General features: G+C 27.3%; 1 protein-coding gene across 1 annotated transcript in view; it reads left to right on the top strand.

Moving 5' to 3' along the window:
- Positions 1 to 22007, top strand: part of LOC100204316 (alpha-(1,3)-fucosyltransferase 11) — a 35706-nt gene extending 13699 nt beyond the window's left edge. Inside the window, exons 4-6 of the mRNA XM_065787969.1 lie at positions 8460 to 8646; positions 18714 to 18836; positions 21093 to 22007. Of these exons, the coding sequence (XP_065644041.1) occupies positions 8460 to 8646; positions 18714 to 18836; positions 21093 to 21924 (1142 nt within the window). The 3' untranslated portion in view covers positions 21925 to 22007. The remainder of the gene's footprint in view (positions 1 to 8459; positions 8647 to 18713; positions 18837 to 21092) is intronic.
- The last annotated feature ends 5228 nt before the right edge of the window (positions 22008 to 27235 follow it).

Genomic DNA, 27235 nt, shown 5'->3' with positions numbered 1-27235 from the left:
CAAAAAATAGAAAAGAAATTTGAAATTTGCTATAGCTTTTACCACATTTTGATGGCACATTTTACATGAAAAAATTATGAGCAATGAGTAATAACACTGTGAATATAGCTTGATTTTAGTTCAACATCCAGATTTAAGTGATTACTCCAAACACTGAAAATTTCAGTACCATATCAACAACCAAACTAGAATTATTTTGTTTCATGTAAAGGTAAATAGTTGTCATTTCCCTTGTCACCTGATTTCTTCCACTTACACCAACTTTCAAGTCCTGCAGGACATAAAACATTGTGTTGCAATTGAGTGTTGAAATTGGTGCAGTGAAAAAGTTCTACTCTGAAAAGCAACAATCGTTCTTAAGTAAATATCAAATGCTTTATTTTGTGTTTTTTTCCACAGTAAAAATGCACCATTCATATGTACAAAATGTACATTTGATTGCGTGGAAATCCCATTTCTTAAACTGTGTGGAAATCCCATTCTCTTTGAATTGTCATTTTATATGGTTACTCTATTTTGACAATCTGGGGAGCTACCAACTTGCATCAAAGTTTCTTTGAGAACAGAAAAATACATAAACAAATTAAAATCATCTAAACACTGTTTTTCATTCAGTTTAGATGGTTTTATGACTTATTCTTCCCCAGAGATAAATAAGTCAGAGATCTATAAGAGCTCATATAAAAGCTCACACTGAAAGTTTGTTTATTTTATTTTAATCTACAATATAGAACAGAATTGATCATTGTCATACTTTAATTCAAGTATTTGAAAAGTACGCCAAGTATACAAAAATTAGTCCAAAACAAGGAAAAAAAAGTGTGTTGCTAGGGGCCATTGCTATGAGAAATATGTTTAACCATCTTGCTTAAATCTTAAATTAAATCTTTTGTGTTTATTATACTAAAAAACAGATTTCCAAAATGAATTCAGTGGTAGGTACCACTGAATTTATGTCACTATTATCCTAAAATCATTATCCTATCCTTATCTATAAAATCATTATCAAATTATCCTAAAACAATCTAAACTGAAAATTTGAAAAAATTTAAAAATATAAACTTTATTTCATGGTAAACCACCTTAAAGATTATGCTTCAACTCATTTGCTTTTAACACTTGTGTTATGGCTTTCCTTAGAAAGTATGAGATTTCTGTTTTTAAGTGAAGTGCTTGTATTCTTATTACTTGTATAACAGACTTTACTAAAATACTTTTATTTTATTCTAAACATCTGTTCTGAATTTTTTTTTTTTTTGTTGTTATCTTATCATTCTTTAAAATTTTACTTCACTTTATCAAAATGTAAGCATTTTTAAAATTAATTATACTTGGTTCAAAAATTATTATGATTATGTTTTTTTTATTCTTAGCTGATCATTTTTTTCCCTTAATTTTACCAACAATTTTATTTTGCTATTATATATCGAGGGTATACTGCCAGAACGCACTAAGTCATTTTTCATTGTTTTGAGATAATGGCAGTTTAATGAAAAAAAAATTTTTCATGCAATTATATTCCCATTGTATATTTGAGAATGATCAATAACTTGGACCTTATATTCTATATAATAACTTATTATATAGAATATAAGGTCTGGTGCGTTTTGGAAGTGATAAAGCATATAATAATGAGTGTTTATGTTGACTTAACTCAAAACCAACAAAAAATGACTTCTGGTGCATTCTGGCAGTATACCCTCGATATGTTTGTGCCATTATTTATTAGTTTGTGTCATTATTTATTATTTTGTGCTTTTATTTATTATTTGTGCAATTTTATTATTATTTTTGGGCTCTCTCTATCCTAATTTACATTATTTATTGTTAGCTGTTTCAGGTGGACTTTAAAATATCCATATTACACTCTAGATTATATTAGGCTGGCATGTGTGATTATAAAGAAATTTTTTTTTTTTTTTTTTGTGATTTAAATTTAAAATAATTGACAAAAACAAAAACGAAAGCTCTAGATAAATTTTGATTGAAATAAATTCTATACAAAAAAACTAAAATAATAAGAAGGCAAAATGAAATATTAAATTATAAAGAATGTTTAAAATAAAAAACGGCAATACATATATATATATATATATATATATATATATATATATATATATATATATATATATATATATATATATATATATATATATATATATATATATATATATATATATATATATATATATATATATATATAAAGTTTTAAATTCTAAATAAAATACTTAAAAAAGAAACGGCAAAAAAAACTAAAAAAAAATCTTATACTTAAATAAAAAAAAGTTTTATTTAAATTTTTAATACAATAATTAAAAATTAAAAACAGCAAAACAAACATTTTATTTAAATACTTCATTCATAAAAGTGTTATCACATTTTTTCATCAATGCTTTTGATGAACAAAAAAGATTTGTTGCAATTTAAAAACACACTTGTATATTTTTGGCAAGCATTGTTTTCAGAGTATTTATTCCAACATGTCAAATTTTTTTTTGCGAAACTTACCCTAAAGATAATGAAAATTCCATTGTTTAGCTGTAATAAAGCTTTGTTTACATTGATTCTGATTGGCAGTTACAATTAAAAGTGTCGTGAGTGGTGTTTACAGCTTTCAATTGGTCAATACAATCAATATACTCAAGTTTTATTTCACTGTATGCTGTTTTTTTCAGTTTTCTAAGCTTATAGCTGTTTCATCTTAGTGTTTTACTTACATAGGTATATAAATATATCACCTTATTTCAAATCATGTCTGCTCCTTCTTTATGTTGTATAAACAATCCTAACTCCCCTTGCTATATTTGTGGTCATTCCATGATTCTAAGTCAGAGGAAAAACATTAAATTTGTCAAACAAGCATATTTTGCATATTTTAAAACTTTAAAGTTGGCGAGAGTAAAAAGATCATTGCATAGACTGTTACTTTTGTTCAGTGAAAATAACAGGATTTAAGAATAAAAATAAAAGCAAAAAAGCGCTGGCAGGATGGTCATTTTTAAGTAAGCCTGCATGATTTAAAAAATTCATTTTATTCTGCTATTTAAATTAAAATAAAAATAGCAAAAAGTATACTTTGAATAAATACTAGATAAAATAAATTAAAAAAAAACTGGTAAGAAAAAGCATTTTACATAAAAGTTGAACAAATGAACAAAAAGCTTTCGTTGCAATTTAAAGTAAAATGCTTTTATTTTTTTGGTGAGCCCTTTTTTATGCACTCGCCAAAGTTTTTCTTGGCATGTGGGCAAGCGCGAAAAGACTTGAGCGTGAAAGTGCTGGCTAAATGGAGAAGACTGATCTTTAAGTGTGTCCTTATACACAATTGCAATTTATTTGGTGCATTTCCTATTGGGCATTCTGTTATTCTTTGTGAAAAACATGGAGATATAAAGATAGTCATTGAGTTATTGCAATACAACAAACACAACTGGGTACAACAAGCACAATCTGTGTTAGCCTTTAAATAATGTGCTTCCTTTTTAGACAGGAAGAAAATAGTATATCCACCTCTGTGCATAAAACTAATGATTGATGGTGACTGTTTTAAGTATATCATCTCACAATTTCCTGGAAATTTTCAAATGCAAAAATATAGGGTGGTGTGTTTGATGGTCCACTAATTTGACAACTTATTAAAAATAAACAGTTCACTAAGAGTTTACTAAGAGTTCATGTCAGACATTGAGAAGAATGCTTGGTTATCATCCAAAGATGTTGTCAAGAACTTTCTAGTATAATACACATGCAATTAATTATGCAGAAATTTTTCAGAAACTATTAGAGAGCTACAAAGCACTTGGTTGTAAAATGAGCATTAAACTCCATTTTTTGCATTGCCATCTTGCCAGCTTTCTGGAAAATCTTGGTGTTGTGTCAGTTTATTACAGGGTTCAAGACAAACAACAAATCATTGTTCATTTTTTTAGTAAAAATGAACAATGGTTGGTTGCCTGACACATATTTTTTGGATAGTTCTCTCTTTAAAAAAGTGGTGTTGTTAACTTATATCATATTATAGAAATATTATAACCTCCTTAACTTTGGAAAAAATCTGAAAAATGCTAAAATATGCCAAAATGAAGTTAACTGTAGTACTTTTCTATTTATACACAAGTCTTTACAGGTAAGTTATCTGCATCGTTTATGTTTGTATACACAATCAAAGTTCAAGTCTTATGGTAAAAGCATTCATTACAAAATGAATCATGTATGTTTCATGTTAGAAAATAAAAGCATGTATTTTTCCGGGACATATCTTACAAATATGAGAAGTGTCCCATAAAAAAAAGATTTGGAAAAGAATTAAATGTTCTTGTGCTATTTAATTAACTTATAAACATTGGTTGAAAACTGATAGGTGCTCTTTAGAAACAATAGTTAAAAGGAGTTTTAGCTCTATTGGGATTAGGGATAGGTTTCTTTTTAAAGACCTCGCATAACATAATAGGTCTTTAAAAGGAAAGCTATCCCTAGAAAGTTAATTTTAATGTTATATCTGACAATCTGCTTCACAATACTGAGGTGCTCTTTAGTTATGTTTCAAAATCATACCAATACTGAAATAAGAGTATCTGCAAGTTCAGAAGACTCATTATTTTACTGGTGGTGCAGGCAACCAGTGTAAAAATAGTTAAGTTAATTTTTTAATCTACAATAGTTAAAAAATTCTGATTAAGCAATTTTAACCAAATCATATTTGGCTCTTGAAATGATGTTTTTCAAATTTGATAAATTAATCAGCTGACTAAATATATCCTAGATGTATTCTTTTTTATATTACAGGTTTAATATAAAAAACCTTTGTTTTTATAAAAAATACTACAAATTGAAAGCAGACTGGCATTTTTTAGCATAGCATATTGAAAAAGTGCATGTGATGGAGTAGATGGTACTGGTAAAAGAGTTATTAATAAACTGTCTTTTCAAAAGTTAAATGGAAATCGACCTTTGATACCAATCAACATATTTTTAGGTGCTAAAGAAAATTGTAAAAACATCAGATATATAGCATTTTATTGTCTTAGTTTATGTCCATTAGTTTTTTTAAATAATTGATGATTTGTATCCTATATCATAATGGACTTTTAATTAAAAATAATTAGAATAGCTAAATTTATTTTTTGTTATAAAAAGTCAATCCTAATAAAACAAAATTTTTTAAAGAAAATTGTATAGAAAATGATTCATTAAAACAAGATCTAACTAAATATATTTTTAAAATTCTTCAGATTTATCTGATTTAAATTTATTCTTAGATTTCTCTATATATCTGAAACCAAAACATCTGCAAATACACATGAAGTGCTCGCTAAATGATTTGAGAACGTTCTTTCTATAAAAAAAACTGGCGAATTATTACATCTAACCTCAACCATGTTGTTTAAAAGCTTATCTAACTTCAATGACCAGTAAATTTGACATTTTTCACATGCTAGAAGATATTTTGCTTGAACAAAAGTCAATAAATATTGACATCAATATTCATTAAATATCTGGTTGTGCATTATTTTGGTGATTTTTTCTGGTAAGAAAACAGTTCTTATATGTGATTCTATGTGTGTCAGCTGTTTACAAAATGCTGGCAATTATTTCAATTATCCAATAACACCAGGTATCCATTAGTGTCCAGTGAGTGACATTATTGCCACAATACATGAGCCTGAGGTCAAAAACACAAGATGGTTTTACTTCTATCTTATTAAAAAAAAGATAAAATAAATGATCATAAATTGAATGAAATATAAATTGTTTTTAATATTAATTATCAATTAGAAAGTAAAAAACCAAACCTAATAACAAAAGCTGCTTATCACATGTTTTGACTTTTTTTCTTTAAGAATCTCTATTTTTATTATAGAATACTTTAATATTTTCTTTTATATATTATGAAAGTCTTTTAAGAAATGTTCAGCATTATTTTGGAAGATATAAATCGTTTTTGACTTTGAGATCTAGTACTCCTTAATTGTGTAAGTTATGTTTAAATCTCAAAATGGCTGAATATTGAACTTTTTAGGCGAATGGACAATATACTTTTAAATATATTTGAGTTCTAAACTGCAACAAACTGATTATATTTTGCCCATTTATTGCAAACAGTAGTAGGTAATTAGAAAACTTACCTGTAAAGACATGTGGATGAACAGAAAAATGCTACAGTTAACTTCATTTTTATATATTTTAGCAATATTCAGATTTTTTCCAAAGTTAAGGAGGTTATAATTATCTCTAATAAGGTACAACTTAATAAAAATCATTTTTTAAAGAGATATCCAGAAAAAATTCTAGAAAAAATAAGACACTTGTTAAAAGTGAGAGAATGTTATAAGGGTCTTAAGTAGTCTACTTTGACCATTTGTAAATCGAGAGGGGACCACAGTGTCTGTTTATAAGGCTATAATTTTAAATTATATATTTTATATATATTATATAATTTAAATATATAGTTATAAATATAATTATCAACATTATGTAAATGAATCAGAGATGGTTTTTCCACAAAGTTTTTTTTAAATTGGTTGAAATATTTTGAACTCATTTTACTCAGTGAAGAATATAAAACTATTAATTATATTCCTATAGTTTACACCTAAGAACACTATGGCCCTTATCGATTTACAAATGGTCAAAATAGACTACTTAACCCTTTGACTGCAGCAAGCCACGATTGTGGCTTTTTCTTTGAAGTGTGACTAGCCATAATCGTGGCTTTTAAAACTGATCTTTAAAATTATGACCTTTATTGCAAAAAATTATTGCTTTTCTAAATATCATTCATTATTTATACAATGAGGGCTTAAATTTTTTGCTTATAAATTATGTAGAAGTTATAAAATGAAAAATGGCATACAAATCAAAATTTTTTTTTTCCATCATCGGTTTTTCAGTTGAATTTTTCTTTTAATTTTATCAAGCAGCCAAAGTGTTAGGACCCTTATAAAACTTCTCACTTTTAACAAGTGTCTCGTTTTTTCTAGAACTTTTTTTAGATAGTTCTCTCTTTAAAAAATTGGTTGGTATTAACTTGTATCATATTAGAGAAAAATTATAACCTTCTTAACTTCGGAAAAAATCTGAATGTTGCTAAAATATGTCAAAATCAAGTTAATTTTTCTATTCATTAAGTTAAAAGTTAGTTACTACTCTTTTCTTTATTGTCATCTGTCTTATCTGCCAAAGGCAATTATTAATGAATCTTAGGAAATTAAAGACATGTATTACAGCCATTATAAGTATTATTGACATAATACCCCTTATGACTCTGTAGTCATTAGGGATAATATATTAATAATAATTTCTCTTCTAAACTTTCTCTCCCTGTACCACTGTAGTGATACAGGAAGAGAAATTAATGATATCGCTATGAAACATTGGCATCTTATCAGATGATCCACACCTAGTAGTACTGTCACGGTACTGAAATTTCAGTATTCAGTACCAATACCTATCAAAATACTCGGTACTCTGTACCAATTTCGGTACCTAAATGAAGGAAGAATTATATTGCCCACAAACCAAATTGTAAGCATGCACAACATCATAATTTTGCTTTTTTTAGCAAAAACTCATATTTTTTTGTATTTCTAGTCTGTTTTTCTATAAATATTAGTATATACTTTATTTAGAAAAAAAATTTCTAAATAAAGTATATACTAATATTTTCTGATGATTGTTTCAATTTATATACTATAATTTTTTTAAATACTTTTTAAAGTTTATTTTTCTTTTGTTGTATATAAATTGCTTTACCAAATTTTTGTTATTTTAGAAAAAAAAAGAAATATTATTAAAACAAGTTTTGGTAAATGTCTTACTTCCTACCTACCAGAAACCGCTAGGAATTTCCTAAACATTCCAAACTTGGCTTTAAATCATGGTAATGGTGCCATCAAAAAAGATATGAAATAGATTTTTTATAAAACATTTTAGTTCTAATTTTAGGACCAAAAACTTAAGTAGAAGCCTGTGGGATAGTGACTGAAGTTAAATGCCTATGGGTAGGAATCGCCGATTTAGCTTTAGATACTATATTTAGTTTTAAAAAACAATTTGATTAAAAAAAAAAAAATTGTAAATTGAATACTTACACAAACTGTTTATGTTCGAAAAAGGAAAAAAGTGAGTCAACCAGTTATAATTCAATCACTAAGATTTCCTAGATACTTATAAGAATATATTCAGCTTGTGCATATTAGTATCGATCCAATATAACTTCAAATATATATTCAATTATCTTGTATCTATTTAATAAAGCCTCGAAATATCTCAAAAGAGATATTTTTCTACATTTATAATAATATATTTATGCTTAATTTCCTTTTTTTCTTTTAATAAATATTTAAGCATTAAATGTTATAGTATATTACACTATATTAATATATATATAATATTGCTATAAATTTCAAAATATTATTGTTTTTAAATAAAAAAATCAAAACAAATAAAATAACATTTAGGCAGTTGCTTAATTACTAAAGATCGTAAACAACTCACAAACAAATTAACTAGAGGAATAATATTTTATGGTACATCATTTGATGGTAGAGATTTACCTTTACCAAGGTTACCACATCATGAGTGGGCATTAATCCATGAAGAATCCCCAAAAAATAAACGAATGTTTTCAACTAACTTGGGCATCAGGTATAGTTTTACTTTAAAACATTTTTTTTTTTTCAATTATAAAGTATTATTTACAGAGAATTGTATAAACAAACAAGAGACTCAAAAAGGATACAGATAACTAGATTCAATACAATCTTTTTATAAGATGAGCTTTGACAAGTGTCAAATAAAATGAAATTGTCTTAAATAATTACATATGAAGGATAATAATTAAAATAAACATGACTAAACATGTAGACACTAATATAAACAGTATAAAATGTATATTAGGAAAATTAAAATAGGTGTATATAATATCATTTAGATATAAAAATTGCCATTAGGTATATAGAGTACTAAACAATAAATTAAACAAATATATTAATCCTTTAATTATATAAAAAAATAAGTTTAATAAAACAATGTACAAATATGTACATAACAAGCATTACAGCTTTTACACACAATTTTATATATGACATTTTAGCAGAGATAATGAGGAGTTTATTCTTTTGTTGAAAAATATTTAGTAATTTTAAAGGATGAAATAAATATTTATTCAAAAACTAGTTGCTTTAATGTAATAATAACTAAAAAGATTCAAAATTAGACTACTCCCAAATTTGCATCAGTTAAAAATCAAAGAAGCGTTACACATTATGTGGGAAAAATCTGAAAAAATCCTAATAAACAGGTTTTTAATTACATACAATCACTGCAGCTTTTATGGACATTTTCTATTACTTTATGACATATGTATTACACTAATTATCTACATTTTCCATTATTCTATGAAGTAGGGTAATGACATAGGGCTTCACACCTTTCATATTTTCTTTGTTTGACTAACAAATAAAGTTAATGATTGTTTTCACTATATATGAAATAATTTTTGTATTTTTATTGTATAATTGAAACATGTTTAACCTGAAAAAAACTGTTATGTTTATTGACTTATTACAAAATTAGTGCTATTATGACCATATATATATATATATATATATATATATATATATATATATATATATATATATATATATATATATATATATATATATATATATATATATATATATATATATATATATATAGACATTCATATATATAGACATACATATATATACATATATATACATTAGGGATATGACTTTTTTGAAACCTACTAGGCCTGTATCGTAATTCAATGAACTTTTATGTAAAAAGAACGAGTAGATGTTTCATTTTGACATATTTTGAAAAAAGGTCACTCCAAAACCAAAAAATCGAATTTTCAATAGGTACACTTTTGTACAGTAAATGAATATTAAAGGCTGAAGATGTTGTAAGAGTCATACTCCTGTTGTTATTTTATTTATTTATGCAACATGTACTGTGATATAACAAAAAACATTATGTGATATATAATTATACAAGTATTACAAAATTAACAGTATCAAAGCGTCTAGTACAACAATATACATAACTGTCTGTGTCTATAGGCCTACTGTGTTTAGTACATGGGTCACATGATGCTCACGTCTCATAAAGAGTCTAGCGCTTATTACTTAGAATGAATCGAAGTTGCAGTTTGTCTTTCTTTCTGCAGGAAGCATACAGGTCTTGCATCACCTTGATTGCACGTTCAGCTATCTGATTACTTCGTGGTATGTCGATGACGGATGGCTCTTTCTTCCAGTGATTTTTGAATGACTGCAATGCCTTTTTGTAAGGCTTCAATACATCAGATAAATTCTTGAAGTCATTGTCATTGTACTTTTGACTACTAAACCAATGTTCTGCCCACTCATATGAAATGAACCTGCAAACCTTCTCCAAATTCTTTCTCGCTTCAGGCATAAGAATGAACGCCAGAATGGCGAGAATGGCTCTTGAGTTCCATCTGGCATTGCTCATATTAGGAATGTTCTGAAAGTGAATCAGAGGGAAGTTTCTTTGTTCTTCATAGAACCTAAACACTCTTGTTAAATGGTACAAAAACTTCATATCGTCTCTCCACCCTGATTTATCAAGAATTTCTACAGTTCCATTCACAAACTTATCCTTCAGTTCATCATACTTATTCAACAGTTCAGACACAAATGGGTATTCAATGTTTGGAGATTTATATCACCCCCAAGTTCTTCGTCCATCACCAGACGGAGAATCCTGTCTAGTACGTGATGCTGACAACCGATAAATTGTGGTATTGTGACACCCTTTAATTTAAACATACGTTGCAACTTCACAACAACTCCATTTCTCTTCCCAGTATTGACGTTTGTTGTATCAGTAATGATCATCTTAATTGAATTCCACAAATTGTATTCATCAATAAGTTTGGCAATTTTTTCAGCAACAGTTTCAGCTTTGCCATCTTTTAAACGCAGTGCATCAAGTTTCACGTCAGTTCTTTCATTCTGAAGTACAACTACCTGATATTCCTTATCATCTATTCGTTTGCCGTCAAAGTGTAAGGACCACTGTTCCATTTTAAGTTGTTGTATCATTTCTTTTTTTAATTTACCTGCCTCTTTGAATATGGACTTGTAAATTGCTGATTGACTTGGAGTTGGAATATCAATACCTTGTTGTGATAATACATTGCATATTTTAGCAGCTTTCTTTGTGGAAACTCCACTTGATGTAACCATACTTACAGCAAATTTACTTTTGTAGTGCTTTCTAGTTTTTTTCTGAGTGTCCTCATCATCGTCTTTATCACCGTCGTCGTCTTCATCATCTTCACTCTTACTTTTGCAGTTTTCAGATTCAGTACCACTGTCTGTGGTAGACAGGACTTGTGATGTGGAAGGTATTGCTGTTCCAGACTGGACTTTCCTTCTCTTGGAAGGGTGAATGGTTTCTTTACTTGCCACTTGTCCTGTTGAGTACCCCACCTGTCCTTTACTTTCTTTTTGTAGGTGGTATAGACGTTTATCTTCCGAGGATAACCACTGGCCATTCACTTTCGTGATGTCAAATAATGCATTGAGAACATCATATTTTCCACGCTTGACACATTCATCATAGACCTTCAGCACCTTCATAAGCTTTGCTCTTATCACTTGATCAGACACACGTGGAAAATTCAGTTTATTGTCCCACAATTTTGTAATTTCCTTAGAAATTTGGTCTATTCGTTCTTTTCTTCCTTTAACATATGCTCCGAGAAACTGGTATCTTCCTACGATCTGCAATTGAAGTGGTATTCTGGATTTTTCATCGAGTGAATGTTCTTCTACAGCCACGCTTCCTCTTCTTCTGTGTGACTCTTGAAATCTCACCAAATTTTTAGTCCAAGTCTTTGTTACTGTGGTATGACTTTTCTTGTGAGACATCATATAATATTGTTACGACTTTACGGATAGCTGAGCGTAAATATCCGTTTAATAAAGTCGTTTAATTAATAAAATACTTTAATTGTATAGTAATCCAATTATAGTTCGATAATCCAGTCAATGTTGATAACAGTTCGATAATCCAGTCCGTATCCTAACGATAATGCTACAACTACTTATACTTCGTACACTTACAGCGTCTTTAGTTCGCTACAGTAGTTCCTTATTAGCTCAGTTACACGCAGAGTACTTCATAGAACTATTCACATTATCAACACTGAGCTCTGACAGCAGCTCGCTTATATAATTATTTAGAGCTTCCAGAATGTTCTACTAAGTTCTATAATCTTCTACAGTCTGTTACAGTCGTCTATATCACCGTGGTAACACAATGACGTCATCACATAACAATTCCAAGTATTTGCCGGCACACGGCCGTTTCGTTGCCATGGTAATGTGTGGCGTTATGTTTATAAATTCATAACAAAATAATGAAATAAATAGAATTAAGCTGAGAATTAAGCTTAAGATTAAAACATCGGTCAAAAATGAATGTATAAAAATGGTAAATCAAATTTTTATTTTGGGGGTGACCTTTTTTTGTTGCAGAAAGCTATTTGGGCCTTTTTTCATGATTTTAGGTAAAAGTTCATCGATTTATGATACAGGAAACAGTTTATTTGAAAAAAAATTAAAAAGTCATATCCCTAATATACATACATATATATATATACATACATATATATATATATACATACATATATATATACATACATATATATGTACATATATATATATATATATATATATATATACATACATATAGAGGCTTACCATATGTCCCATTATGACCAAAGCTATCCTGGTTTTATACCATTAGTCCCAGTGTTCCAACGGTTTTCATTTTGTACCGTTTTCATCTTGGTTAGACTTCTTATGAAGGCTTACCAAAATGAAAATTTTATTTTGAACTTTTAATAAAACGCAGACTCAGAAAGTCATATTCTTTGTGTACTAATACAAATACTAACAATAACTTTTTGGTCTGCATTTTATCAAGAATTCAAAATCTTGTTTTGAATCATCCTAAAGAACGCTAACCATTGACTTTATTAGTGTATGTGTATAAGAAGCTGTGTTTTCGTTTGTTTGTTTTTGTTTAAAATATCAAAAAGAAGTTGCTAATTTACAAATGAACTACAAAAAGATTGCCCATTTGTGAAAAAAATTAGTAGTGAGAACAGCATTGTTTAACAAAATTTTCTGCTGCACATGGTGGGCGAGCAGACATTTGTGCAGACATGGATGAGCAGACATAGGTGCCAAACACAAAGCTGGAGAGGGTTTTTTTAAAACAGTGAATCCAATGAAAGTGATTTAGTTATTGCAGCAAAGGAGGCAACATTTGTCTTTCACACAGTAATGCACAATTTGAGCTTCAAAACATCTGCCTGTAGTTTGAAACTAATCTCAAAACTTTTTGAACCAAATTTGATGCTGCAAGAACCAAATGTCAAGCAATAATTTTAAATGTTCTGACACCTTTATCAGTAAAAGAGTTTCATTTTGACTTACTGAAGACGCATTTAGTAAGTGTTTCTAATGACACATCAAATTAAAAAAAAGTAAAACTATCAACAGTTGTTGTTAGATATTTTTTACCATTGGAAGGTATCAATGTAAAACTGCTGGACTTTGAATCTGTTGATGATGAAACATCTAAAATATTGACTGATAAGCTAATTTCAACATTGCAAAGTTATGATATTGATAAAAAAACATAGCTGGTTTTTGTTCTGACAATTGAAAAGCTCAGTGCTAAAAGTACTTAAGTTTTTTGAGAAAATCTACTTTGATAAGCCATTTTAAATCCTTATTTTGAACTGTTATATCTCTGATCAAAGTAAATTTCCTCTAAACATTTATTTTGTGACTTGAGTACATTTAGCGCTAAGCTCTTCAATTGTAACACAAATTTTGGAGGAGTGCATAAAAGAGGTAGAAATATCTTTTACAACAGGCTCAAACAAAAACTTGGTGTTAATTTTGTTGGCATTGGTTGTGGTGTAGAAATTGTGCACAATACACTTCAATCTGCTGTGGATGGTCTGCCTATTAAAATTAAAGCTGTTCTTGTGAAAATATATAAGTAGTAAATTTTCATGTCTACACAGTTTGGGTAACTGAGTTGAAGGAATTTTGCGAATTTGCAGATATGGAGTATAGGAAAATAATCTAGCATGGAACTACTTGATTTTTTTCTCTTTTTTGCTGGCAGATGCTGGCAAGAATTTTCTATATGTTCGAGGCACTGAAGACATATTTTATTCCTTAAGAAAGCTGTCCACGTGCTTTGCAAGCATTTTTTGAAAGTGAAACAGGTGGGTTTTATTTTTTGTTTGTGGATATGCAGATATATAATTTTAACAAAACTGTATTACCAATGGAAAAAAGTGAGGCAAATGCATCAAAAATTATTTTGGAACTAAAAAAGATAAAATTTAATCTTGAGGAAAGAATGAATAGTAATTTTGTCTCCTAAGGAGCAAAACAGTTGTTGAGAAAATTTAGTGCCTAAGATGTTAATACATTTAATGACAGAGGTAAATTTCTTTTAAAAAACAATGTATCTTTTATATTGAACTGTGAGAATGAGATATTCACATGGATTGGACTTTATCATGTTTTGAAGTGGGAGGATATTGAACAATCTGCTAAAGCTATAAACAGTATACATGGTTCAGATAATCAACAAAAAGTTAATATTGACAGTCTTTTTGATGAGATGAAATACAGAAACATTTTTTGCATCAAAAAAGGAGTGGAGTTCATTGAAAATTTAAATTGCCTATGTTGACAAATGGGTCCAATTGTTCAAGCATTTTCAAGAAAAAGACATTGGTATATCTAATTTTTGAATGCATTATGTGTTTGCCAAGAACATCTGCACCTGTAGAGCATATTTTTTCAATCATAAAAACCATTTGGTCAGATGACCGAGGCCTTTTGGAGGAATCTGCAATACATGCATGCTCTGTACTGCAAGTTGAATTTTGACATTTTGACATTTGACTTTTTTTTTGATTGTATGCTCACTTTTTTATGACAAAAATTGAAAAAATTAGAAAAAAATTAAAAATAGCCTAAATTGGGTTGCCATGTAACTTCGGTCATTTAAGAATAAAGAACAAAAGTGCATGTATATTTCAATTTTTATAATCTTTTTTTTTCTCTAATAATATTTGTTATCACTTTGTGTATAAGAATTTTAAAAAATGATAATGTTTATTTTAAATCTGCTGAACAGCAGATTTAAAAAAATCTGATTTTGCAAAACAAGAGTTTTGAAATTATGCATACTATTAAAACCTAAGCAAAGTATTTAATAAAATGATCAAATTTAGCACTTATATTAAAGAGTCACCAAGTTAAAAATATTTGAAAAATTTTTGTCTTAGTTTTTAAATATTAATTACTTTTTTCTACAAAATCAGTGATGAGTTACACAGTGACATGTTTTTGAAGCATAAAAAAGCACTATTTCTCTACCCCCTCCCTCTCTGGTTGCTTATCTCAACATTTTGCAATTATGTAATAAATAAAAGTCTGGACTAAATTGTATAACTTTTAATGGGATGATCAATTTTATTAATTTAAAAAGTATAGTAACAAAAAAAGTCTAAATAATGAAATTAAATGAAGTTATAAGTATTTCAGGTCATGGCAACAAACACGGCTCACTCTTGTAAATATTGGATTGTACATCAGCTAGCTGATGTGCATGTTATATGTCAATTTTCTTGATTGAAAACTCAATCTGTTTTTGAAGTTTACACAGATTTTCAGCTTGCCAGTTTTTATTGTACATCAATCTTTTATACAGACCAAAAATCTTCAATTGGTCTTAATTCTGGCACATTATCATGGTTATGAAATTTTGGTATGAATTAAATATTTTTGAATTTAAGTCTTGTATTTGAAATGAATAATGTGAATAAATGAATAAAGATCAGAAAATATTACTTTCATTTTTATTATATTTTCCAATGAATTTTTCTAATCTGACAAGAGATTTTGAAATATACACATTTTCAATGACTGCTTGGCCCAATAGAGCAATGTAATGATGCGAGATTCCATTTGTTGAGAATGCAATCTAAGCAAGTAATTTTGCCTCTAATTTGTTTTTTCTTTCCAACCTTACATCATTTGATACTTGTTTTTAAAACTTCTTTTTTGCATTGGGACTACTTCCAATTTTTCTTTTTGGTCCTATATTGTTCTCCATTCTTTTAGTATATTATACATAGTAGATTTTGGTATGTTTTCTATTCAAAAATTATTTACAATAAAGCTTTTCTTTCATATGGATGCAAATCCAAAAATGCATTTTTTTCTTTGCCTGTCATTTACACTCTTCATCTGGGCAATCTGGGCATCTGGGACTCTCACAGCTTAGCAAGTAATATCCTAAATTTTAATTCTCAAATATACTAATAAGTTACTTTAAAAAATAAATTAATTAAGTACCATTCAATAATTAAATATTAACGAACAATTCAAATATAATTGTTGTTATTAATAGAACTTCTACAAATTTTTTTTTTAATGTTTTTTTATGAGATATCAATATTTTACTAACTTTGCTTGACTGTGGATATTTCAGAAAATTATATGAATGTATGTGCTAAAAACAAAATATAGCCATTTTTTAGTCATCACGGGGGGTAAAATATAAATTAAACACCAATCCAAACTTAAAAAAATTATTACTTTTACTATTAGCACCGTTTCATGTTTTCATATAATGGTTACTTTGGTTTTTTTCATAAATAATTTTGATAAATAATTGATAAATAGTTTATACATATACTTTAATATGTATAAATTATCAGAACTATTTAGTAAAATAAAATAAAACAGGGCTAAAGCATCAAAAGATTTTGTAAAACATTTTAAGACTTATATTTTTTATGTCTTGGAATATGTTCTGAAATGGTTTGTCCATTTTGAGACCAGGTCCAAGAGTTGATTCCTTAGACAAGACCAAGGGTAGAACATTTTAAAACTAAGATTAGGCCAAGACATAAAAAAAGTAGATCGCAATGGGCACAATTAAGTGATTGCAAATCCTAAATTGCGATGGACCAAAGCCATCTTGAAATTATATTATTTGAAGCAATCTTTTTTTTTTATATTTCTGGGTAAAAGTTTTTATGTAAATAGGTTTCATTATGTTTTAAAATGATGTTGATACAAAATAACCATTCGAATATTACTTTTAGTGTTTACTCTTGAGAATTCTTTCTCAAGAATTGCTCAAGAAATTTTATTTTTCAATTTTTCTTTTTAATTTTATTTTTCAAATTTTTTCGAGAAATATCAAATAATTTCTCGAGAAATTATTTGATATTTCTCGAGAAAATTAAAAATTTTTTGTAGACACGCTAACATCGCATTCAAACTGCAATCTCTTTAATTTAAATTGTATAATGTTGTCTGTGGTGTTGCTGCGTGTATAAATATCTTTTAAATTCACCTTTTAAAGTCCAAAAAAATTTGAATATTAGGGAAAATAATCATAAAAGGGAATAAAATAGGAGCTTTTTATTATATTTTATGTACTGTTATGAGCTAGTAAAAAATAACTGCAGAAGGGTCTTTAAAATTTTTATTTGGGAAGTTAAAAGAAGTTGATTCTAAAAGTCAAGAATTTCTATAGAAAATAAAAAAAGGAATCAATAACAGAAAAAAGAACAATGTTGTATCTTTATAAATTTTTACAAAATCCAAGTTCTGACGACAAAGATGCCCTCATTTCTTTTTTTAAATCTGCATCAAAGAATGAAATTTATAAACCTGCGAAAACTATACTAAATAGATTGTTCTTCAATTGCTTGGAAACAGAGAGTGATGAGAACAACGATGATTTTGCTTATGCTGAAGCCAAATTAGAATGTAGTGATTAAGTACAATTATCTCTTCAATAACAATTAAACTTATCAATTGAAGACACTGTATAGAAATTGATACTTTGGATAGTATTACAATAAGACAATAAGACAAGAATATCTTACAAACAGTTGGTTCCAAAACAAAAAGTTTAGAACTTTTTAGGGATGAAAATAAAACCTTTTTTAATTTAAAATTATACGGTCGATTATAAAGAAAAGTGTTTTATGTAATAAAATAATATCAATTTAATTTTTTTTTTAGTAAATTTTTATTACTTTTTTTATTTTGAATTTTTAAAAATTAAAAGTAAAAAAATTAATAAAAATACAAATCACAATATTTAAACAACCAGATTTTAATCAAAACAAAAATAAAACCTCAACAAAAACAAAATTTTTCCACTGCCAGTGATTTTGTTTCAAAGAAAAGAAGTTTTTGTTTTTCAATTCTTTTTCGATTATTTAACAACTATTTTTATATGAAATATGTAATTTCAATGCATTTTTATGTAATTTCAACGCGTTATTAATTTTTTTTCTTACATGTTTATTTATATATATTGTGTACCTATTATTAAACGTTTGTGCACAAATATGTAATATTTTATGTTCTCAAGATTCATGAGAATTCTCGAGAAAAGAAGAAAAAAAATCTTTATTTCTCAAGAAATAAAAATTATCGGGAAATGTCAAACACAAATTACCAATTACCAAAAAAATACCAAAAAAAACAATTTATAAGTAAAAACGATTTATAAGTAAGATCAATTTATAAGAAAGAATAAGGTTATGTTGTATAAAGTAATATTTTATAAAACTGTTTTGTTTAATTTAGCATATTCAACCATACAGCAACATTTAGACGTGAGTCAGACTATCCTTTAACCACGCAAAACATGCAAATTGTTGAAGAATGGATGGATAAAAAATATTTTGTTACAACCAAAGAAAAAAATCGGTTAACAGTAAAACTTATTTTTCAGATATTTATCATTCAGATTTTAGCTTTTAGCCATTTTAATTTATCATTTTGTGAAACGTTTTGTTAAGTACAGTTGTAAACAGTGCATTCCAGTTTAAGAGTGATTTCAGGGACTTTTTAAAAAAATTATATTTTTATTATTTAGCCATATTTGGCGTGACATACGGTTACATATATCATGCCAAATGTGTTACAAATTTGGTTTTAATATTTAAAAAGACAAAATATGATTAAAAATAAAATTTTTGAAAATATGTTTTGAAATTTGTTATAAATTTTGATTATACTATTAAAAATACTTTGTGTAAGGTGCTGCATTGCTATGTCACTAAGCAGAAATGAGGTGTTTTTTTTCTGAGATTTTTTCAAGTTATAGGTATTTAATTTTTAGCTATTTTTTAATTGTTTACAGTAGTTCCACTAACAAAAATTTAAATTAAATTTGTATTAGATTTATAATTTTCTTATACTTCAAGGAGGGGGTTTAGGGTGGGGTGGTGAACAGAGTCCCCCACTCTTCCCTATTTTTTCTTAACTCAAACTCAAAACCAATTTTTTACTAGCATATATGAACAATTATTATTATAGAAGATCTACTTTCTTTAATTATGATCTAATAATATGAAAATCATCATCATGAATATTTTAGTACAGATGTCATTTTTTTTAGTTAAGTAAATTTGTTACTATGACATCACTTATGGCCAGACATTTTAATACCGAAGTCCGTATCGAAAACGGAGTAAGTGAGAACCTTAACTACTGCTGCTCTACTTTAAAGTCTTATACATAACTTATAAATAATAAAAACATGATTTTAGTTAAATATATATATATATATATATATATATATATATATATATATATATATATATATATATATATATATATATATATATATATATATATTTATATATATATATATATATATATGTATATATATATATATATATATATATATATATATATATATGTATGTATGTATGTATGTATGTATGTATGTATATATATATATATATATATATATATATATATATATATATATATATATATATATATATTAATAACATTTTGTAAAAAAAACTCTTGTCACCCATTATCATGACTACAACATAGTCTATACCAGTTTCTTTTTTTATTTTCTAAATCACTTAATATCAGATATAAAGATTTTTATTACTATAACCTTTATTCTAATGTACTTCATTTCTTCCCTCAGGCGTTCACTGCTGGTGTGTGACCATTCGGCGAATTTATATGCCAAAGTTTTTAAATAACCTAGTTTTAAAAATAGTTATCATGTTTATTTTTTTTTTTTTTTAAATATTACGTTTCTGCTGATATTTTTTATATTGTTTTATTCCCATCGCTAAATTGGCGTTTGAATTTATACAACGCAAGATAAAATCAAAAGATAAAAGTTGTTATTTAGCCGGTCCTAACGGCGGGTATCTTTATTTTAAGCTTTTTTTGAGGGGTAAAAACAATATTTTATTTAAATGTGTAATCCTAAAAGGTAAGTTTTATTTATTTTTTTATCAGCATTCTCGTTTTTGCTGTAGTTATTAATAAGGACTAACCCAGATAGCACAAATTCTTTATTATTGGGCCGATAATGGCTGCAAACATTAGGTAAATATTGGGGAGCGCAAATTGGGCCTTTATTGGGCAAATATCGGCAAATGTTACAAAATCCTTATTTTTATTCATATACAAGAAACAATTTAGGTAAACTTCTAGATTATTGTTGGCAATATTAAATTTATGTTGGTACCCAGTAAACATTGTTTTAGTGGATTTGCAGTGGACCTACATAGGCATTTTCTAGCGGTTCATTGAAGTTTTGCTCATTGGTCACTTAGTGAATAATTAGAGGCAGTCACTGTAAATGGCAAGTCGATAGCTTTCCGACATGCTAGTAATGGCTAGTCATCGGCTAGCCACTTTTGGCGTCTGTTACTAATGGCCCCCTAAGCAACCAATGAAAACTACAGTGGTCCGCTCAAAATGTCTATTTAGGTCCACTGAAATTCCGCTATAGAGTGTTTGCTGGGTACATAATGTAGCTATAGTGTGATTTAGACCAAACAAATAAACTACGGTTTGTAAATAAATTTTTTGACGGGGAATTATTTGATTAAATATTCCTCTTTATTATTTTGACGTTGAAATATTTTGTATCGTTTGAAGTCTCACATATAATAAAATAATTGAAATCTGTTTTCATTTTAGTCTGCAAAAGGAGTTAAATCTAGCAGCAGTTGTTTATTTTCAAAGTGATTGTGATCCTCCGTCTGATCGAGATACATATGTAAAAGAGCTTATGAAATATATAGCAGTTGACTCATACGGTCCTTGTTTAAACAACAAAAAGCCACCAAAAGAAGTCGACGGGTTTCAACATTTTTCAAGTGAAACATTTTATCACTTTTTGGCTCGTTATAAGTTTCAGTTAGCTTTTGAAAACTATTTATGTCAAGATTACATGACAGAAAAACTTTTTCGACCTTTACTCATTGGATCGGTTCCAGTGTATTTAGGGTCTTCTTTAGCTGAAGAATTCATGCCCAGTGAAAAAGCCGTAATCATGGTACAAGACTTTAGTTCGCCAAAAGAACTAGCGGAATATCTAAAACAACTTGATGCAAATGATGAAAAATACAACGAGTATTTAAAACATCGGTACACCGGCAAGTTTTCTAACCCAAAACTTTATGAGTCTTTAAAACTTCAAAAATGGTCGCTTCCTGAGGAACATATGTTCGCGGGATTTTCTTGTCATGTTTGTGACAGTTTAAACAAAAGAAACGATTTTTTAAAGAAACATCTAGAAAATCCAAAAAATCCGATTCTTCCACCACAAATTGCTAAGTTTGATCACATGGGTTGTCCAAAGCAAAGCAAAATTCTTCCACATTCAACTAATAATAATTATGAAGAACTGCTTCAACAATATGCAGAACAAGAAGCCATAGCTGTTAATAACATGTTACAAGCTAACGAAACAGACTCAAAACTTTTTACAAAAAAATACTTAAAAATTAAAACTGATAACTATTATTAGAGTTATTATTATTAATTAAAGAATAATTATTTTAATAACTATCAGTTCTTTTTTAATGTGGTAAATATAAAATCTTTAACCTAGTTATACTATTGTTTGCTATTTTTCTTTATATAAGTATTATTAAATAGTATAAATAATTTTTATTTGCTCAAGTTCAATGTCAACAGCAGCGAAACCTGTTCCGAGCATTTTAAAATGTTTTTTTTTTAATTAAAGGCCTGGAAAAGTTTAGATTATTGGCTCAATTTTGGTTGAAAGTTTTGGAATTAATTGAACATTCCTAGAAGCAAAGTTCAATAAATTGCAAAATGAAATCCCAGCAAGAGATTCAAGTTTATTGTTCATACAATCGCAGGATATACCTAACCAACCTTAAATCCCCAGTTGGTAATAAAATCTCTCAAAAGTCAATAATTTTCAATAATAGTATTAAAACAAAAATTAAAATGAACAAAAAATAAATCATAAAATTAATTTTAAGAACAAAAAAATTGTCAAAGTTGCAATTAAATTTCAAAAAAAAAAATTTTTTTAAGAATTCTTTAATTAGATTAATTTTTGAATGCGTCTATATTTTTTACATATTTTAGAAGTATTTTATACTAAAATTTTATGCCAGATATCAGGAGCACGAAATATATACTTTCCTGTTGTTTTTTTTGTTCATTTGTTCCTGTCTAGTTTTGTATAAAGGTTTAATTAAAGAGTCTGTTGTGTGCAAATTAATGTTAAATTTAATTTCATAAAGATCATGAAAAATTGAGAGACATTGAAATTAATATTACAATTTTTTACGCAAGACATAAAATGTTATATAAGTTATAACTCGTATGACGTAAAAATATTTATAACTTCAAAAACTGGTTTCGTTAATTTTTTTTTTTTAATTTATTATTCTAGTTTTCGATAGAGTGTTTCTAGTTAGCTTTTAAAAGTACTACTCCAAACAATTTTCTTGCAATTTAAGTAACTTTGTATGAAACTGAAAGAGATTTGTTAAGATGGTATTTATTCATCTGTGACCTGTGGCTGATATTAAATACTAACCTTTTTTGATATATTGTTTATTGGTAATATGTTTAGTCCAAGTAATATTTTTGTCAATAAGAACACCAAGAAGTTTTCACTCTTTCGCGACTTATTTTTGTGTTTTCAACAATTGGTTTTGAGAAGAAAAAAAAAATTTTTTTTTGTTTTTTATATAGAATGAAATAATGAAAATTTTGAATTAATAGAAAAATCATATGCTATACTGCCCTACTTACAAAATAGACATTAAGAGAAAAATGACTTAGAACCGGAATTTACTTCATTAACATATATTCTCTCATGGTACAAAGCAAAAAGACCGTATTCGTTTTCTTTCTTACTTTAAACATGCTAACAAATTAATAATTTTAGTACATGGCAAAAAGACTGTATGTGCTTAATTATGATAATTAAATAAAAAATCATTAAAACCTCAGAAAAGCTCTTTTTTTCAGTCAATTGATGATATTAAAAGTTTCTGACATGTACAAAGCTAACTGGTTGGCTAAATACGTTTTTTGCTTTTGAAGAATATCTCAGAATGGAAATTTTGTGATTTTATAAGTAGGGAAGTATAAATGATATTGAATTTTTTTTTGAATTTATCATTTATTTGTACAAAAAAAAAATGAGTTGTACATATTTTTAGCGTAAAAACTTTACACTAATTAGCAAATATTGTTGATGTAATAAGATTAGACCGATAGGGAACACTTCGAAAAAATCAAAGATTAATTTGTTAGTTTATTAATTCCATTTTTGAATTGCGTACGTTTACTTTATCTACCATTCCCATGTTTGATATGCTTCTTATGCCATACATATTAAGTTTTTTTTATCTGTATTTTGTGAATTGCTGTAACAAAGCCTCGACGTTTTTAATAAATACAATTAAGTAACTCTCTATTTTTAAAATTATTTTATTGATTAACTGTCGCATTGGATTTTTTACTCTATTCACCTTCACAAAGCCGAGTAGCAAAATGAGTAGACTACTGCATACCACTACAGTGGTATACTTATTTAAAAGATTTTAAAACTGGGTCAAAACATAGCGCCCTCCAGGTGTTTGAACTCAAAAAATTAATAAATTGTTTGTTTAAATGATAAAAAGATAAAATAAAAGTTATTATTTCCTTCAAACTATTTATGGCAACCAAGTTAAAGTTAAAAACTATTTTTGGCAACCAGTAAAAAAATATAATGCCACAGTTAATCAATAAAATAATTTTAAAAATAGAGTTACTTAATTATATTTATTAAAAAAGTCGAGGCTTTGTTACAGCAATTCACAAAATACAGATAAAAAAAACTTAATATGTATGGCATAAGAAGCATATCAAACATGGGAATGGTAGATAAAGTAAACGTACGCAATGCAAAAATGGAAGTAATAAACTAACAAATTAATCTTTGATTTTTTCGAAGTGTTCCCTATTGGTCTAATCTTATTACATCAACAATATTATATAAAAGTACAAATTTCTGAATTTTTTTTTAGTAATACTTAATAAAGCTAAGTTTTTTAAGGTGGATACACATACCTCAAAAAATTCAAAACTTTCAAAATTTAAATGATCAATTTTGGTCAATTCGACAATGCTAATTCTTAAAATAAGATAAAATTTAGACAAAACGGTATTTAAATTACTCTAATTTAGCATTTAAAAATGTTTATAACTTTCTAATTCCTTAGCAACGATCTTAGCAACCAGAGTGATACCAAAATTTATTTTATTTCCTATCTTAAGTGTGTTCATTCAGCATGGAAATTAACTTTATAGCTTATAGAGCTTCTTGTTTTGACTTATGTATGCTTCTAAAACTTTTAAAATTTTATAGTAATTGTTTAAATTAATTTTAGTTCTTTTAATAAGACTTTCTCAGATTTTTTCATTTTGATCCAAAATAACTTAAAATTTGTTTTATTTATTAAAATTTTCAGGGTTTCATTCTTTACATAAAAGTCTATGTTCTGAACTAAAAAAATGTTAAATTTTTTTTTTCTTATTTTCATATGCATCTTTATATTTCTTTTTGGTGAAAATTACTCAAATTATTGTAATTGAACAAAAAGTTATACTTTTGATTAATTAACTTTTTGCATTGCACCATTATTGATTAGTTTTGCACTATTATTTGATAAGCTTGCAAAGTTTGATGTAAATACCTTTTTCCAATCGAAAGATATATCGGAACAAAGAATCTGCAGAATTTGGGTATTTCCCTTTTATTATTAATTTTTGTCATTATAAACCTAAAAGACATAATTATAAATAAATATTTTTTTATGGTATGTAACACGTTAAGATTTCTTGGGTCCTAGTGACTGGTTTTTTGAGGGAAAGACTTTAAACTACTAGCCACGTCACTGATTATATTGTTTATTATTAATTATGTTATTTCGTTGGAGCAATTTACTTGTAAAGTAAATTGCTCCAACGAATCAACAAGTAAATTAATCCATTACCTCCACAGACCTAATTAGGAATATGTGTAGCAGAAAATAAGTACCAAAGAGGACACTAGTATTTCTATAAAAGGTTAAAAGCTTCTTTGATTTTCAAAAAGATTAGAAAATATTAAAAATTATCTTTTAAAATTGTATTAGAAAACACAAAGGAAAAATAAATTTAAAAAAATTCTGCCAAAGTAATAGTTTTTTCTAAATTTTTACTTTTAATATTGCTACATTTATTTCACACGTCAATGTTTTCATCTTTCAAATAATCCTCATTAGTAGCTTCTAAATCGTTCATTATTTCATCTTCTGAATTAACAATTTCTGTTGGTTCTGATTATTTTAACTCTGGTGATTCTAGTTTAGACAGTTTTATTGATTCCTTATGGTTTACTTCTAAAATTAAAAAACTCTTTACTTCTTCTAGAAGCTTGCGCACAATTTTCTTTGTTCGTCTTTTCAAGATTTGATTCCCAGGAGATCGAACTGATAAGAGGATCGGAGAATCTCATTTAAATTTCAAGTCCATTTCAAACTTTTGATTTAACCACTTTTTGTGTTTCTTACCAAAAAAATTTTGGTAATTCGATTCAACTCCATTTAACTTTTCAACCAAGTTTTCTTTTTCACCATCCCTCACACAAACTCTAGAAATAGGAAAGCGTTGTTTATATTTTCTTTTTTTGTTCAATACTTCAAACAGCTAATAATACCTTTAGTTTTAAAATCTTTTTGATTTTATCAGATTAATATACGACTTTTATTTTTTAAACTTAAAAAAAAAAGGCATCTTTTTTAATTATGTTAATTTTAAGCATGGAATGTTATTTTAAAGCATGAATAATATATCATAGACAAATAATTATCTAATTTAATATCACTTATCAATAGTAAACTATCATTTTCAATTGATTGTTGAATACAAAGTCTAATGTATACTTTTGATCAATTATCATTTGGGAAAACAAAAAATTGAAAATTGGCTATAATCCAGGTAGTGAAAACTTCAAATAGAAATTTCTCGCATAGTCGCAAAAAGTCGCAGCTAACTTTTTAGTTTCTTAAAAATACACTCTATTCCACGTTATTTAATAATAGTTTAGTCGATAACTTTTGATACCATATTTTTTGCGAGTTCACGGAAATTCTGATTTAAACTATTTTTTCAGCTTTCAACGGGTGACACGAATAGTGTCGAAAAATGAAATTCAGAATAGTATCGAATATACTAAAAGGGCCTAATGTCGCAAAAAAAAAAAAAGGAATAGTATCGCAAATAAATTTAATGAATAGTGTCGAAAACAAAAAAAAGGAATGGTGTCGCAAATAGTAAAAACGGAATAGTGTCCTAAACAGTTAATTTCAGCAATTGCTTACTCGTTTTGCTTATATTTATAGCATACGACTTTTACAGAAAAAAAAAAGAAGAAAAAACAAAGAATAACGAAAGAAAAGGTTGCTGCCCCATGCCAAACCCTCAGTCGATGCAGCAGCACTCCTTTACGGGTCTGGCTATTTGATAGTCGATGTATGTACTGAAGCCCCCGGCAGAAGGCTATTTCAGTATGACATCAAACACGCTATCTAGATACAGATTTATAGTTATTATTTTTTTATTTTTGTTACTACTCATTCAACTCCTTTAGGACATTATTCCTTTTTACTATTTTTGACACTATTCATTGAATTCATTTGCAACACTATTCCTTTTTTAAATTTTCGGCAATAAAATTTGCGACGTTAAAAATTTGCGACAATCAAAATTCTGCGACACTATTCCGCTACACCCTTTCAACATCATGAAAATTGAAAAAGAAA

Source organism: Hydra vulgaris, chromosome 01 (genome assembly GCF_038396675.1).
Source record: "Hydra vulgaris chromosome 01, alternate assembly HydraT2T_AEP".
Classification (NCBI taxonomy): domain Eukaryota; kingdom Metazoa; phylum Cnidaria; class Hydrozoa; order Anthoathecata; family Hydridae; genus Hydra; species Hydra vulgaris.
Note: the sequence above shows the minus strand (reverse complement) of the source record. Positions and strands in the feature narration are given on the sequence as shown.